General features: G+C 38.1%; 1 protein-coding gene across 2 annotated transcripts in view; it reads left to right on the plus strand.

Moving 5' to 3' along the window:
- The window catches only part of OPHN1 (oligophrenin 1), a 658667-nt gene that overhangs the window by 628737 nt on the left and 14369 nt on the right, over window positions 1-15561 (plus strand). The window contains exon 24 of one of the 2 annotated variants that reach the window (XM_081567322.1): window positions 13460-13951. The exons of the other annotated variant lie outside the window; for it this stretch is intronic. Within the exon in view, the coding sequence (XP_081423448.1) occupies window positions 13460-13481 (22 nt within the window). The 3' untranslated portion in view covers window positions 13482-13951. Of the gene's footprint in view, window positions 1-13459; window positions 13952-15561 lie in introns of those variants that run through there. 2 annotated transcript variants of the gene reach the window in all.

The raw sequence follows: 15561 nt of genomic DNA on the forward strand, positions 1-15561 counted from the left end.
TCCTAGATATTTAATTCCTTTTGTTGCAATGGTGAATGGGATTGATTCCTTAACTGCTCTTTCTGATTTTTCATTGTTAGTATATAGAAATGCAGGTGATTTCTGTGTATTGATTTTGTATCCTACAACTTTGCTGAATTCACTGATTAGCTCTAGTAATTTTCTGATAGTATCTTTAGGGTTTTCTATGTACAGTATAATGTCATCTACAAACAGTGAGAGCTTTACTTCTTTTTTTCTGACCTGAATACCTTTTATTTCTTTTTCTTCTCTGATTGCTATAGCTAGGACTTTCAGCCTATGTTGAATAATAGTGGTGAAAGTGAACACCATTGTCTTGTTCCTGATCTTAAGGAGAATGTTTTCAGTTTTTCACCATTGAGAATAAAGTTTGCTGTAGGCTGATCATATATGGCCTTTACTATGTTGAGGTAGATTCCTTCTATGCCCATTTTTGAAGAGTTATAATCATAAATGGGTGCTTAAATTTGTCAAAGGCTTTTTCTGAATCTATTGATATTATCATATGATTTTTATCTTTCAATTTGTTAATAAGGTGTATCCCATTGATTAATTTGTATGTATTTAAGAATCCCTGAATTCCTGGAATAAAACCAACTTGATCATGGTGTATGAGCTTTTTGATGTGTTGCTGAATTCTGTTTGCAGGAATTTTGTTGAGGATTTTTGCATCTATGTTCATCAGTGATATTGGCCTGTAGTTTTCTTTTTTGTGTGTTGTCTTTGTGTGGTTTTCGTATCAGGGTGATGGTAGCCTCGTAGAATGAGTTTGGAAGTGTCCCTTCCCCTACAATTTTTTGAAAGAGTTTTAGAAGGGCAGGCATTAGCTCTTCTCTAAATGTTTGATAGAGTTCTCCTGTGAAGCCATCTGGTCCTGGGCTTTTGATTTTGGGGAGATTTTTGATCATAGCTTCAATTTCAGTGCTTGTAATTGGGTTGTTCGTAATTTCTATTTCTTCCTGGTTCAGTCTTGGAAGATTGAACTTTTCTAAGAATCTGTCCATTTCTTCCAGGTTATTCATTTTATTGCCATAAATAGTCTCTTATAATCCTTTGTATTTATGCATTGCCTGTTGTAACCTTTCCTTTTTCATTTCTAATTTTTTTATTTGATTCTTCTCTCTTTCTTTTCTTGATGAGTTTGGCCAAATGTTTGTCAATTTTATCTTCTCAAAGAACCAGCTTTTAGTTCTATTAATCTTTACTATTGTTTCTTTCATTTCTTTTTCATTTATTTCTGCTTGCATCTTTATGATTTCTTTCCTTCTACTAATTTTGGTGGTTTTTTTTTGTTCTTCTTTTTCCAATTGTTTTAGGTGTAAAGTTAGGTTGTCTATTCGATGTTTTTCTTGTTTCTTGAGGTAGGATTGTACTGCTATAAACTTCACTCTTAGAACTGCTTTTGCTGCATCCCATAGATTTTGAGTTGTCATGTTTTCATAGTCATTTGTTTCTAGAAATTTTTTGATTTCCCTTTTGATTTCTTCAATAATCTGTTGGCTATTTAGAAACATATTGTTAAATCTCCATGTTGTTTGTGTTTCTTACAATTTTTTTCTTGTAATTGATATCTACTCTCAAAGCATTGTGGTCAGAGAAGATGCCTAATATGATTTCAATTTTCTTAAATTTACTGAGGCTTGATTTGTGACCCAAGATGTGGTCTATCCTGGAGAATGTTCCATGTGCACTTGAAAAGAAGATGTATTCTTCTGCATTTGGATGCAATGTTCTGAAGATATCAATGAGATCCCTCTCATCTAATGTATGATTTAAGACTTGTGTTTCACTATTAATTTTCTGTTTTTATGATCTGTCCATTGGTGTGAGTGAGGTGTTAAAATCTCCTACTATTATTGTGTTACTGTCAATTTCTCCTTTTACGTCTGTTTGTGTTGTCTTATGTAGTGAGGTCCTCCTATGTTGGGTACATAGATATTTACAATTTTTATGTCTTCCTCTTGGATTGATCCCTTGATCATTATGTAGTGTCTTTCCTTATCTCTTGTAACATTCTTTATTTTAAAGTCTATTTTGTCTGATATGAGGATTGCGACTGCAGCTTTCTTTTGCCTCCCATTTGCATGGAATATATTCTTCCATCCTCTTACTTTCAGTCTATAAGTGTCTTTAGGTCTGAAATGGGATTTTTGTAGACAGCATATATGTGGCTCTTGTTTTTGTATCCATTCAGCCAGCCTTTTCTTTTGGTTGGAGCATTTAATCCACTTACATTTAAAGTAATTATTGATATATATGTTCCTATTGCCATTTCCTTAATTGTTTGCAGTTGATTTTGTAGATCTTTTTTATTCTCTTATATTTCTTGACTATATAAGTCCCTTTAATATTTGATGTAAAACTGATCTGGTGGTATTGAATTCTCAACTTTTGCTTGTCTGAAAATCTTTTTATTTCTCCATAAATTTTGAATGAGATCCTTGCTGGGTACAGTAATCTTCTTCATTGTAGATTTTCCCCTTTCAGTATTTTAACTATATCATGCCATTCCCTTCTGGCCTGCAGAGTTTCTGCTGAAAGATAAGCTGTGAAGCCTATAGAGTTTCCACTGTATGTTACTTGTTGCTTCTCCCTTGCTGCTTTTAATATTCTTTGTGTTTAGTCTTTGTTAGTTGTATTAGTATGTGTCTTGGCGTGTTTCTCCTTGGGTTTATCCTGTATGGGACTCTTTGTTCCTCTTGGACTTCATTGACTGCTTCCTTTTCCATGTTTGGGAAATTTTCATCTTTTATCTCTTCAAAAATTTTCTCATACCCTTTCTTTTTCTCTTCTTCTTCTTCTTCTTCTGATGCTGCTGCTAAGTCACTTCAGTCGTGTCTGACTCTGTGCGACCCCATAGACTGCAGCCCACCAAGCTCCAGGGATTGGAACTCCAAGTCCCTGGGATTCTCCAGGCAAGAATACTGGAGTGGGTTGCCATTTCCTTCTCCAATGCATGAAAGACAAAAGTGAAAGTGAAGTCGCTCAGTTGTGTCCAACTCCTAGTGACTCCATGGACTGCAGCCTACCAGGCTCCTCCGTCCATGGGATTTTCCAGGCAAGAGTACTGGAGTGGGGTGCCATTGCCTTCTCCATCTTCTCCTGAGGCCCCTATAATTCAAATATTGGTGCATGTGATATTGTCCCAGAGGTCTCTGAGACTATCCTCAGTTCTTTTAATTCTTTTTACTTTATTCTGCTCTTCAGAAGTTATTTCCACAATTTTATCTTCCAGATCACAGTTTCATTCTTCTGCTTCAGATATTCTGCTATTGATTCCTTCTAGAGTATTTTTAATTTTAGTAATTGTGTTGTTTATCTCTATATGTTTATTCTTTAATTCTTCTATGTCTCTGTTAATTGATTCTTGCATCTTCTCCATTTTGTTGTCAAGGTTTTGATAATCTTTACTAGCATTATTCTGAATTCTTTTTCAGGTAGTTTTCCTGTTTCCTCTTCATTTATTTGGACTTCTTTGTTTCTAGTTTGTTCCTTCATTTGTGTAGTATTTCTCTGCCTTTTCATTATTTTTTCAGCTTATTGTGTTTGAGGTCTGCTTTTCCTAGGCTTCAGGGAAAGTTGAATTCTTTCCTTGAAGAAGGTTAAATTCTGTCTTCCTTTTGGTTTCTGCCTTCATAAGGTTGGTCCAGTGGTTTGTGTGAGCTTCATATAGGGTGAGATTTGTGCTGAGTTTTTGTTTGTTTGTTTGTTTTCCCTTTGATGGCAAGGCTGTGTGAGGTGGTACTCCTGTCTGCTGATGATTGGGTTTGTATTTTTGTTTTGTTTGTTGCTTAGATGAGGTGTCCTGCACAGGGTGCTACTGGTGGTTGGGTGATACTGGGTCTTGAATTCAAATGGTTTCCTTTGTGTGAGTTCTCACTACTTGATACTCCCTAGGGTTAGTTCTCTGCTAGTCTAGGGACTTGGAGTCAGTGCTCCCACTCCAAAGGCTCAGGCCCTGATCTCTAGTCAGGAACAAAGTTTCCACAAGTGGTTTGTTATGGCATTAAGTGAGATTAAAACAAATATCCAAAAAACAGAAAACCAAAGATTAACCCCAGACAAATACTGGTTACAAAACCAAGCAAATAATAATTAAAATAATGGAATATACACATATACATATACACCCATGAGCAAAGTCAAAACAGTCCAACAAAAATAAAGATTGACCTGATGAACAAAGGAAATAAAAAATTATATTTATGAGTTAAGAACAAAACTAACTAAAGCACAAACTGGAAAACAAACTTAGAGCCAAGTGCCAAGTGGGGAATAAAGCAATGAAAACAAAACTAATAAATATGTTGAGAGGAAAAGAAAGAAAGGAAGAATAGATATGCAAAGTTAAATTGAGGTAGATGAAGAAGACTTATGTACATTAAGATTAACTGAAAGGTGAAAATAACAGTAGGAAAGCTAAACAAAGGAATAAATGTAGAAAAATATATAGGATTAAAAAAATTAAAAATTAAAATTATAAAAAAGAGAAAAGAAGAAAAAAATGGAGGAAGAAAAAAAGGGGGGGAATTCCACAGAACTGCAAAACCCCAACATAGAGGCAGAAGTTTATAATGACAATAAAAAGTGTGACTGAATATATACATATACATATATACCCATAAGCAAAATCAAAACAGTCCAACGAAAATAAGGTACAATAGATTGAACTGGTCAACAAAGGAAAACAAAAATTATATCTACCAGAACAAAACTCACTAAAGCACAAACTGGAAAACAAAACTAAACCAAGGTGCCAATTGGGGAATAAAGCAAAGAAAATAAAACTAACAAATATGTTAATAGGAAAGGAAAGAAAGGAAAGAAAGAGATAATAGATATGCAAAGTTAAATAGAGGTAAATAAAGATTTATATACATTATAGATTAACTGAAAGGGGAAAAGAACAGTAGAAAAAGCAAACAAATGGATAAATGTAGAAAAATAATAATAGGTTTAAAAATTAAAAAAAAAAAGAAAGAAAAAATAACACAAAGGAAAACTCCACAGAATTGCAAAAGCCCAACGTAGAGGCAGAGGTTTATAACAACAACAAAAAATGTGACTGAGAAAAAAAAGCTAAAAAACTTCAGTGGATTTCATAGTGCCAATAAAATCAACAACTACAACAGAGGGAGGGAAAAGGAAAAAAAAAAGAAAAATATTCAAAAGAATCTACAAAACAAGTTAAAACATAAGAGTAATAAATGTTTTTCTTGAGTCGCTGCTATCAGAGTCCTTTCCCTCCCTTGGAGTCACAGTCCACCTCACCTCCCTAGGATGTCCTCCAACATTGTGCTGACCTCTGGACCTGCTATGTGGGAAGCTCAGATTCTAATCTGGTCCTACTCCTGTGTGTTCTTGCCTCCAATGTCCACAGCTATCAGAACTAGTGTATTTTCTTTTGTGGGAGCTCTCAATGACCTTTTATATATTCCATAAGGGCAGAGTCTGCCTAGTTGATCGTGTGGATTTAATCTTCACCTCGTACAGCTGGCGAGAAGGTTTTGGGTCTTCTTCCTTAGCCACACTGCCTCTGGGTTTCCAATTGTGGTTTTGGAAGGACCCACGACCTCTGCATGTGGGTCGTCCACTGGGGTTTGCTCCTGAGGCTGCCCTGGAGGACTTGAGTTTGCCCCTGTGAGGGCTAGGTATTGAGGTGGTGCAGCTGCTTCAGTTGCAGGGGTTCTGGCAGCACCAGGTACTCGGGGGCGGCAGAGGGGGTTGGCAGCTAGGGAAACAGGAAATATAGTGCTTTAAAAGGGTAGGGCAACCAGTATTGGCCAATATGCTCCAGTATTCTTGCCTCGAGAACCCCCCTCACTAACAGAGAAGGCTGGCAGGCCACAGTCTACAGGGTAGCAAAGAGTTAGACACTACTAAAGCGACCCTGCACTCATAGACACAAGACTTTTTTTTGCCTGTGGCAGCTCTGCCCCAGTGAGAGTCGAGCATGAAGGTGGCACAGCTGTTTGGCTTGCTGGGACCCTGGTGGCGCCAAGTGTGCAGGGACACGGACTGCTTCCATGGCAGGTGTTATGGCCCTATCAGAGTCTTTTTTCAAGCTTCTTGTAGCTGGTGATCAGAGGGCCTCTTTGGCCAGTCTTTCTCTGTAGCTCCCTCCGTTCACGTACTTAGGGCTCCCTTGCCTGGGGTCCTTCTCTGTTGTGGTCCTTTAATGGACCGGAACTTGGGGGTACAGAGTCGACCGATAAGAAAGTAAAAGAAGGAAGAAAAGAGGCTGATATTCCCTGGTTTACACAGTATGCCAATATAACTCTAGGACAAAGAGCTAGCACCGTCTACGTAGGCTCAGGGCGCCCTCTCGAAGAGGTCTTGAAAGCCCGGGCAAATAAGTAGACACGGTGGACACCTGTGTTCCATGGAAGCAGCCTGAAAGGGAGAGAGGGAGAGAGAGACAGAGAGAGAGAGAGAGAGAGAGAGAGAGAGAGAGAGAGAAAATGAGGAAAGACACGGGGACCAGTGCTCTGGTGGAACAAAGGCGTTTAATCAATATATTGTGGACATATATATACTCTCTTACAAGATAGCCCTTTTTAGCAGAGATAGGGATCAAAAATCTAACAAGTCATCTAGAAAGCTGGAGGCTAGAATTATTCTCTAGAGAGGGGGTTGTAAAAATAACTTTACATATCAGAAAGGAGGAGACTTGTAAATGGCTGCTGTTCACCATATGGAATTTCCATACGAATGAGATACATGAATTTCTATTATTCCCGAAAGCTGGCTTGCCAGCTCTCTGGCACCTGTATTCAGGTGCTGTTAAGGAACATAGAATTCATGCAAGACTGAAAACAGCACACAGGAAGCCTCCTGTTAAATGTATCCTGACACTTCTCTGTAATTTGGTGCATCAGGCACATAGAGGGGCCCCGCTGGCTGGGGTCCTACTCTGTAGATTGGCACATCAGACACTTAAAAGGGCACCTTGGGTGGGGTCCTACTCTGTAGTTCAGTGCGTCAGGCGTTTGATGGGCCAGCCTCTCTATTGTTCAGCTGCGGATGCTGGCCTGTGGGGAAAGAGAGACTATGATGATGGCTCCACCCCTATGCATGACTCAGCAGTATCGTCTTACTTCCATGGCTGCCCGGCTTTCCTCCACAAGCATTTCCCACCACAATTTCCTCCCTCACATCCCCTCAATCTGTCTCTTCACAGTCAAGAGCAGCCCTCACCCTGGGATTGCTCCACAATTCCTAAACTCCAGCTCCCAGCTGCTGTGCCTTCCAGGGGACCTGCGTCCCTGTCCAGGGTATGTATGACTGCTCAAAGACTGTTTGATTCTCATTCCATTTAGGCTGCCACAAATCAGCTGTTTCACTCTTAGCCTTAAATGTTTCTTGTCTGACTCAGACAATTGCCCCAATGTCAGTTCCCCCAACAACTGAGGGCAGGTCCAGTCCTTCTAACACTCCTGTTTTCCCCCCTAGTTCCTTTGTCCTACGGAGTTTTGTGTGGTTCTATATATTCTTTTCCACTGGTCAGGTACTCCTGTTTGCTCTCAGCTGGTGTTCTGCATGCACTTCTGTGTCTGAAGGTGTATTCCTGATGCACCCATGGAGAGAGATGTACTCCATGTCCACCTACTCCTTTGCCATCTTGTTCTCTCCAAAACTTATGAATTTTTGCCTAACTGAAATTTATGACATTTTGATTCTATTTGTTTGAGTTAATGTAAATAGAATGCTTGATTTCTAATTTAAAAAGATAGATGTACAACAACCAATTATATAGCACAGGAATTATAGTCAATATCTTGTAATAACCTATAGTAGAAAATAATTTCAAAAATAATATATGTTTATTTATAACTGGATCACACACAAAAAAGAATTCTACTTTTTGAAATTTCATTAACTTTATCTTTTTGCCAGTTTTTCTAAATGTCCTATGGACATCTAATAACAATATATGAGATACAAAATTTTAAATATAGTTGTGTAGGATATAAGATTTAAAAAGTTAAATATAAATCTATTATTTTTAAATTATTAATATGATAACATTTAATATACTCCTCTTCGTATTTTTTCTGCACTTGATAAAATATTCAGAGAAATATTAATATGTCTTACTATGATTATATGTTTTTTATTTTCCCTTATATATCTTCTGACTTTTGCTTTATATATCTTTCTTTGTTGTTAGGTGTCTTATGTTTTTTGATGTCTAAATTCTTTGTGAATTGTACCTTTTGTCATTAAAGATATTTATCTTTGTTTCATTTAAAATAAATAAATATAAAAAAAGGAGGAGAAGGAGGAGAGGTAGAAAAAAAAGGAGTGGGGAAAATAAGATTACAGATCAGTAAAATTCATGAATATAGATCCAAACATCCTTAATAAAATATTAGCAAGTCAAGTCAAGCAATATACATAAAGGCAATACACCATGACCAAGTGGGGCTTATCCCAGAAATGCAAGGTTGGTTTTGCATTTGAAAATTCAGTGTAATTCACCATATTGGCAGAATAATGAGAAACAACAAATATCATTTGAATAGGTACAGAAATACTATTTGACGAAATTCAGGGCTCATTCATGATTAAAATCCGTCTGAAGCTGAAACTTCAATACTTTGGCCTCCTGATGCAAAGAGCCGACTCATTAGTAAAGACCCCGATGTGGGGAAAAATTGAGGGCAGAAGGAGAAGGGGGCAACAGAGGATGAGATGATTGGATGGTATCATCAACTCAATGGACATAAGTTTCAGCAAACACCAGAAGATAATGAATGACAAGGAAGCCTGGCGTGCTTCCTTGGCGTCACAAAGAGTCAGACACGACTATGCAAGTGAAAAGCAATTCATGATTAAAATGCCTCAGGAAAATAGAAATAGATATAATTTCCGCAATATGAGGAAACTGTGAATAAAACTACAGCGGAGGACTTCCCTCTTAATATCAGAAAAATAAAACAATTCCTACCCTTACCACTTCTATTCAAGATTGTACTGGTTATCCTACTCATTATAATAGTGAAGTGGACAAAAAGGCATAAACTTTAGAAAGGAATAAGTAAATCTCACATTTTTATATAATCATGTTAAACATTTTGAAAATGAATTATTAAAAACAGTTAAAATAGCACTAAAATCACAGTACACTTAGGATTAAACACTTACTAAAACTGTGCAATGTTGCTGAGGTTAATAAATGAAGGACTAAATAAATGTGGAGATACATTATATTTATGAATTGAAGGCCTCAAAATTATTAATATGTCAAGTCTTGCTAAACTGTTTTACACATTCAACATAATTTAAATAGGAATTTTAGCACATTTTTTAAATAATTGGCAAGATGATTCTAAAATTTCTATGGCAATGCAAATAACAGAATAACTTTTTAAAATATGGGATATAATTGCTTTACAAGTTGTGTTACTTTCTGCTGTACAACAAAATTAATCAGCTATATGTGTACATATATCCTCTCCCTCTTGAACTTCCCTCCCACCCCATCTCTGTTCCACCCATCTAGGTCAATACAGAGCACTGAGATGGGCTTCTTGTACTATACAGCATTTGCACTAGCTGTCTCTTTACACATGGCAGTGCACATATGTCAGTCCCAATCTCCCAATTCATCCGACCCTCTTCCTCCACCATGTCCACATGTCTATTTATGCCAGTGTCTCTATTCTTGCCCTGCACATAGGTTCATCTGTACCATTTTTCTAGAGTCCATATAGATGAATTAATATATGATATTTGTTTTTCTCTTTTTGATTTATTTCACAATGTACGACAGACTTTAGGTCCATCCACGTCTCTACATATGACCCAATTTTGTCTCTTTTTACGTCTGAGCAATATTCCATTATATATGTACCATACCTTTACCTATCCTTCTGTTGATGGACATTTAAGATTGCTTCCTTGTCCTGGCTATTATAAATAGTGCTGCTATGAACATTAGGGTGCATATATCATTTAAAATTATGGTTTTCTCGGTAGTGGGATTGCTGGGTTATATGGTAGTTCTATTTTTAGTTTTTTTTTACTCTATACTGCTCTCCATAGTGGCTGTTTCAATTTATATTCCCACCAACATTACAAGAGGGTTCCCTTTTCTCCATACACTCTCCAGCATTTATTGTTTGTAGATTATTTGATGATGGCCACTCTGATCGTTGTGAGGTGACATCTCACTGTAGCTTTTATTTGCATTTCCTTCATGTCAATGTATGGCAAAAACCACTACAATATTGTAAAGTAATAAGACCCCAACTAAAATAAATAAATTAAAAAAAAATAATGAGTGATGCTGAGCATCTTTTCATGTATTTGTTGACCATCTATATATCTTAGGAGATATGTCTATTTAGGTCTTCCACCCAATTTTTGATTCGGTTGCTTATTTTTTTGATTCAAGCTACATGAGCTGTTGTATATTTTGGAGATTAATCTCTCATCAGATGCCTTATTTGCAAATATTTTATCCCATTCTGAGGGTTGTCTATTTGTTATGTTTACGGGTTTCTTTGCTGTGCAAAAGATTTTAAATCTAATTAGGTCCTGCTTATGTATATTTGATTTTATTTTCATTAATCTGGGAGGTCTGTCAAAAAAACATTCTTCTGATTTATGTCAAAGAGTACTTTGCCTATGTTTTCCTCTGAGTTTATAGTGTCTGACCTTAAATATAGGTCTTTAATCCATTTTGAATTTATTTTTGTGTATGGTGTTATAGAGTGTTCTAATTTCATTCTTTTACATATAGCTTTCCAGTTTTCCCAGTACTACTTATTGAAGAAACTGTCTTTTCTCCACTGTATATTAGTGCCTATTTTGATGTAAATTAGGTGACCATAGGTTTATGGGTTTATCCCTGGGCTTTCTATCCTGTTCCGTTGATCTATGTTTCTGTTTATGTGCCAGTACAATACTGTCTTGATGACTACATTTGTAGCTTACTCTGAAGTAGAGAGTCTGATTCCTTCACTTCCATGTCTCTTAAGATTTCTTTGGTTATTCAGGGTCTTTTGTGTTTCCATACAAATTGTAATTTTTGTTTGTTCTTATCTGTGAAAACTGCCGTCAGTAATTTGATAGGAATTGCATTGAATTTGTAGATTGCTTCTTGGTGGCTTCCCAGGGGGTGATAGTGGTAAAACCAAACAGACAAGCAAAAAAACCCACCTGCTTCGCAGGAAACATAAGAGACAGAGATTCAATCCCTGGGTCAGGAAGATTCTCTGGAGGAGGGCATGGCAACCCACTCCAGTATTCTTGGACATGGACAGAGGAGCCTGGTGGGCTAAAGTCCATAGTGTTGCAAAGAATTGGATACAAATTAAGTGACTTAGCACACATGCACAAATTGTAAAAATTTTTGTCCTAAGTCTGTGAAAAATGTCATTGGTAATTTGACAGTGATTGCATTGAATCTGTAGACTACTTCAGGTAGTAATTTTTGCCATATTGATTCTTCCTATCCAAGAATATGGTATATCTCTCCATCTGTTTGTGTCATCTTTGATTTCTTTCATCAGTGTCTTACAGTTTTCTGAATACAGATCTTTTATCTCCTTAAGTAGGTTCTGTTGTTATTTGTCCAATAGCTAAGTCATGTCCGACTTTTTGTGACCCCATGGACTCAGCATGCTGGGCTCCTTTGTCCTTCAGTATCTCCTAGAGATTGCTCAGATTCATGTTCATTGAGTCGGTGATGCTATCTAACCATCTCATCTTCTGCTGCTCTCTTCTCCTTTTGCTTTCAATCTTTCCCAGCATCAGGGTCTTCTCCAACGAGTCGGCTCTTTGCATCAGACGACCAAAGTATTGGAGAGTCAGCTTCAGTATAAGTCCTTCCAATGAATATTCAGGACTGATTTCCTTTAGGGTTGACTGGTTTGATCTCCTTGCAGTCCAAGGGACTCTGAAGAGTCTTCTCCAGCACCACAGTTCAAAAGGATCAATTCTTCAGCATCAGCTTTCTTTATGGTTCAACTCACACATCCATACATGACTACTGGAAAAACCATAGTTTTGGCTGTATGGACCTTTGCGGGCATTTTAATATGCTGTCTAGTTTGGTCATAGCTTTTCTTCCAAGGAGAAGCATCTTTTAATTTCACGGCTCTATCTGGTAAAGGTGTCAACCCAAACCAGTAGTTTTTTATGTTCCTTGGCTTTTGGCATATGAGTGAAGTCTATCTGCCAGTCCTCTACAGGATATCTTCCTGTACACTGTAAGCCTGGGAGAATTGAGTGGTTGTTATGGGGATTATTCTTTTGACAGACTTTTCACCCTTTAACAATCTGGCATGTAAAAACCAGATTAATAAAAAACTTATTAATCTTGTTCCCTTGAAAAGACTCTTAGGAAGTTGGTAAGTATTTTCAATTCCCAAATGGAAAGTTTGATGTAGAGTTTTAAGAATTTTCCATTGGGTGCTAGAGGGCAACACAAGTTTTTCATCTTCTGTTTGAAGTCATCCAGAGGGGAGTAGAGAATCTCCATGAGAAAAAAGAGTGTTGAAGTTCCTCGGGAGAATACTTGAGTTTTACGTCAGTGGGGATCTTATCACAGAGGAGGGGAGCCTGAGTATTAAAATAGTGGGTGGCTGCCTTGTTCGCTTGTCGGTCGGCTCTCCTATTTCCCTCCATTATGTCAGAATCATCCCTTTGATGGCCCCGGCAGTGTATTACTGCCACTTCTTTGGGTAGCTTAAGTGAATCTAAGAGGTGCATAATTTCTTGGTAGTATTTAATGGGGCTGACATTTGAGATTTTAAAGTTTCATTCCTTCCAGATGGCAGTGTGAGCATGATGGATTAAGTAAGCATATTTAGAGTCAGTATAGGTGTTCACTTTCTTGTCAGTCCCAAGCTCTAAGGCTCTGCTTAAATCAATCAATTCAGCTAATTGAGCACGAGTTCCAGGGGGTCAGGGATTACTTTCTAAAATTTTAGATAGTGTGACCACTGCAAATTCTGCCTTATGTTCTCCTTTTTCCATGAAGGAGCTGCCATCTGTAAACATAGTTTCCTCAGGATTTTCTAAAGGCTTATCTTTTAAGTCTTCCCTGGCTGAGTAATTTAAAGCTAGGACTTGATGGCAATCATGTTCTGCCTTCTTATCTAATGACTCAGGAAGGAATGTTGCTGGGTTTAAGGCTGAGCAAGACTTTAGCTGAATTATGGCTCCTTCTAAGAGCAGAGATTGGTATCTGAGAAGCCGATTGTTAAATAACCATAGCCTTCCCTTAGAGTTTAAAATCAGATCTTGGCCTATAATTAACTTAGTAGCTTGAGGAATTAATAGAGCTACTGAGGCCACTATTCATAGACAACATGGCCATCCTTCGGCTGCAGAATTGAGCTCTTTTCTTAAATAAGAAATAGATTGCTGTGAGCTTCTTTGGGCTGAGTTAGAACTCCCAATCATGATGGTGTGATCACTCACCTAGGGCCAGACATCCTGGAATGTGAAGTCAAGTGGGCCTTAGGAAGCATCACTACGAACAAAGCTGGTGGAGGTGATGGAATTCCAGTTGAGCTATTTCAAATCCTGAAAGATGACACTGTGAAAGTTCTGCACTCAATATGCCAGCAAATATGGAAAACTCAGCAGTGGCCACAGGACTGGAAAAGGTCAGTTTTCATTCCAATCCCAAAGAAAGGCACTGCCAAAGAAAGCCCATACTACTGAGCAATTGCACTCATGTCACACGCTAGTAAAGTAATGCTTAAAATTCTCCAAGCCAGGCTTCAGCAATATGTGAACCACGAACTTCCAGATGTTCAAGCTGGTTTTAGGAAAGGCAGAGGAACCAGAGATCAAATTGTCAACATCCACCGGTTCATCAAAAAAGCAAGAGAGTTCCAGAAAAACATCTATTTCTGCTTTATTGACTATGCCAAAGCCTTTGACTGTGTGGATCACAATAAACTGTGGAAAATTCTGAAAGAGATGGGAATACCAGACCACCTGACCTGCCTCTTGAGAAACCTGTATGCAGGTCAGGAAGCAACAGTTAGAACTGGACATGGAACACCAGACTGTTTCCAAATAGGAAGAGGAGTATGTCAAGGCTGTATATTTTCTCCCTGTTTATTTAACTTATATGCAGATTATGTCATGAGAAACGCTGGGCTGGATGAAGCACAAGCTGGAATCAAGATTGCCAGGAGAAATATCGATAACCTCAGATATGCAGATGACACCACCCTTATGGCAGAAAGTGAAGAAGAACTAAAAAGCCTCTTGATGATAGTTAAAGAGGAGAGTGAAAAAGTTGGCTTAAAGCTCAACATTCAGAAAACTAAGATCATGGCATCTGGTCCCATCACTTCGTGGCAAATAGATGGGGAAAGAGTGGCTGACTTTATTTTTCTGGGTTCCAAAATCACTGCTGATGGTGATTGCAGCCATGAAATTAAAAGACGCTTACTCCTTGGAAGGAACGTTATGTCCAACCTAGACAGCATATTAAAAAGCAGAGACATTACTTTGCCAACAAAGGTCCGTCTAGTCAAGGCTATGGTTTTTCCAGTGGTCATGTGTGGATGTGACAGTTGGACTATAAAGAAAGCTGAGCACTGAAGAATTGATGCTTTTGAACTGTGGTGTTGGAGAAGACTCTTGAGAGTCCCTTGGACTGCAAGGAGATCCAACCAGTCCACCCTAAAGGAGATCAGTCCTGGGTGTTCAATGGAAGGACTGATGTTGAAGTTGAAACTCCAATACTTTGGCCACCTGATGTGAAGCACTGACTCTTTGGAAAAGACCCTGATTCTGGGAAAGATTGAGGGCTGTAGAAGAAGGGGAGGACACAGGATGAGATCGTTGGATGGCATCACCGACTCAATGGACATGGATTTGGGTGTGCTCCGGGAGTTGGTGATGGACAGGGAGGCCTGGTGTGTTGCGTTTCATGGGATCGCAAAGAGTTGGACACGACTGAGCGACTGAACTGAAATGAACTGAGAACTTCCAATGCTATTCCTGAACTGTTACAAAAAGATTAAATTGGTCTCCTCCAGGCAGGCTGAGAGCAGAAGCCTGAAGAAAAGCCTGTTTTAAAGTCTTAAATTCATGTATTTCTCCAGTTTCTCATTGTAATATCTTTTGTCCTGATTTTTGAGTCTCTTTTAGTAACTTATATAAAGGTTCAGCCAGCTCTCCATATCTGGGAATCCAAATCCAGCAGTAGCCAGTTATGTCGAGGAAACCATGGAGTTGTCTAAGAGTATTAGGGAGAGGATGTTGTAAAATGGATTCCATTATTTTTTGCTCATGGGAGAGTTTGAATCCTAAATATCTGAATTCTTGTTGGCACATTTGCGCTTTGGATTTTGATATCTTGTAGCCACATTGAGCTAGATAGTTAAGAATGTCACCAGTAGCTTGGTTACTTTTTCTCTCTGTGTCAGCACAAAGGAGAATATCATCTACATGTTGAATGAATTTGATAGATTCAGTTGCCCAAAAGGCAGCTAGGTCTTTGGCTGAAGCCTGCCTGAATAAATGAGGGCTATCTCTAAACCCTTGAGACAATACTGCCCAAGT

This window comes from Giraffa tippelskirchi, chromosome X (assembly GCF_054371585.1).
Source record: "Giraffa tippelskirchi isolate mGirTip1 chromosome X, T2T-mGirTip1v1.2.pri, whole genome shotgun sequence".
In the NCBI taxonomy this organism is placed as follows: Eukaryota; Metazoa; Chordata; class Mammalia; order Artiodactyla; family Giraffidae; genus Giraffa; species Giraffa tippelskirchi.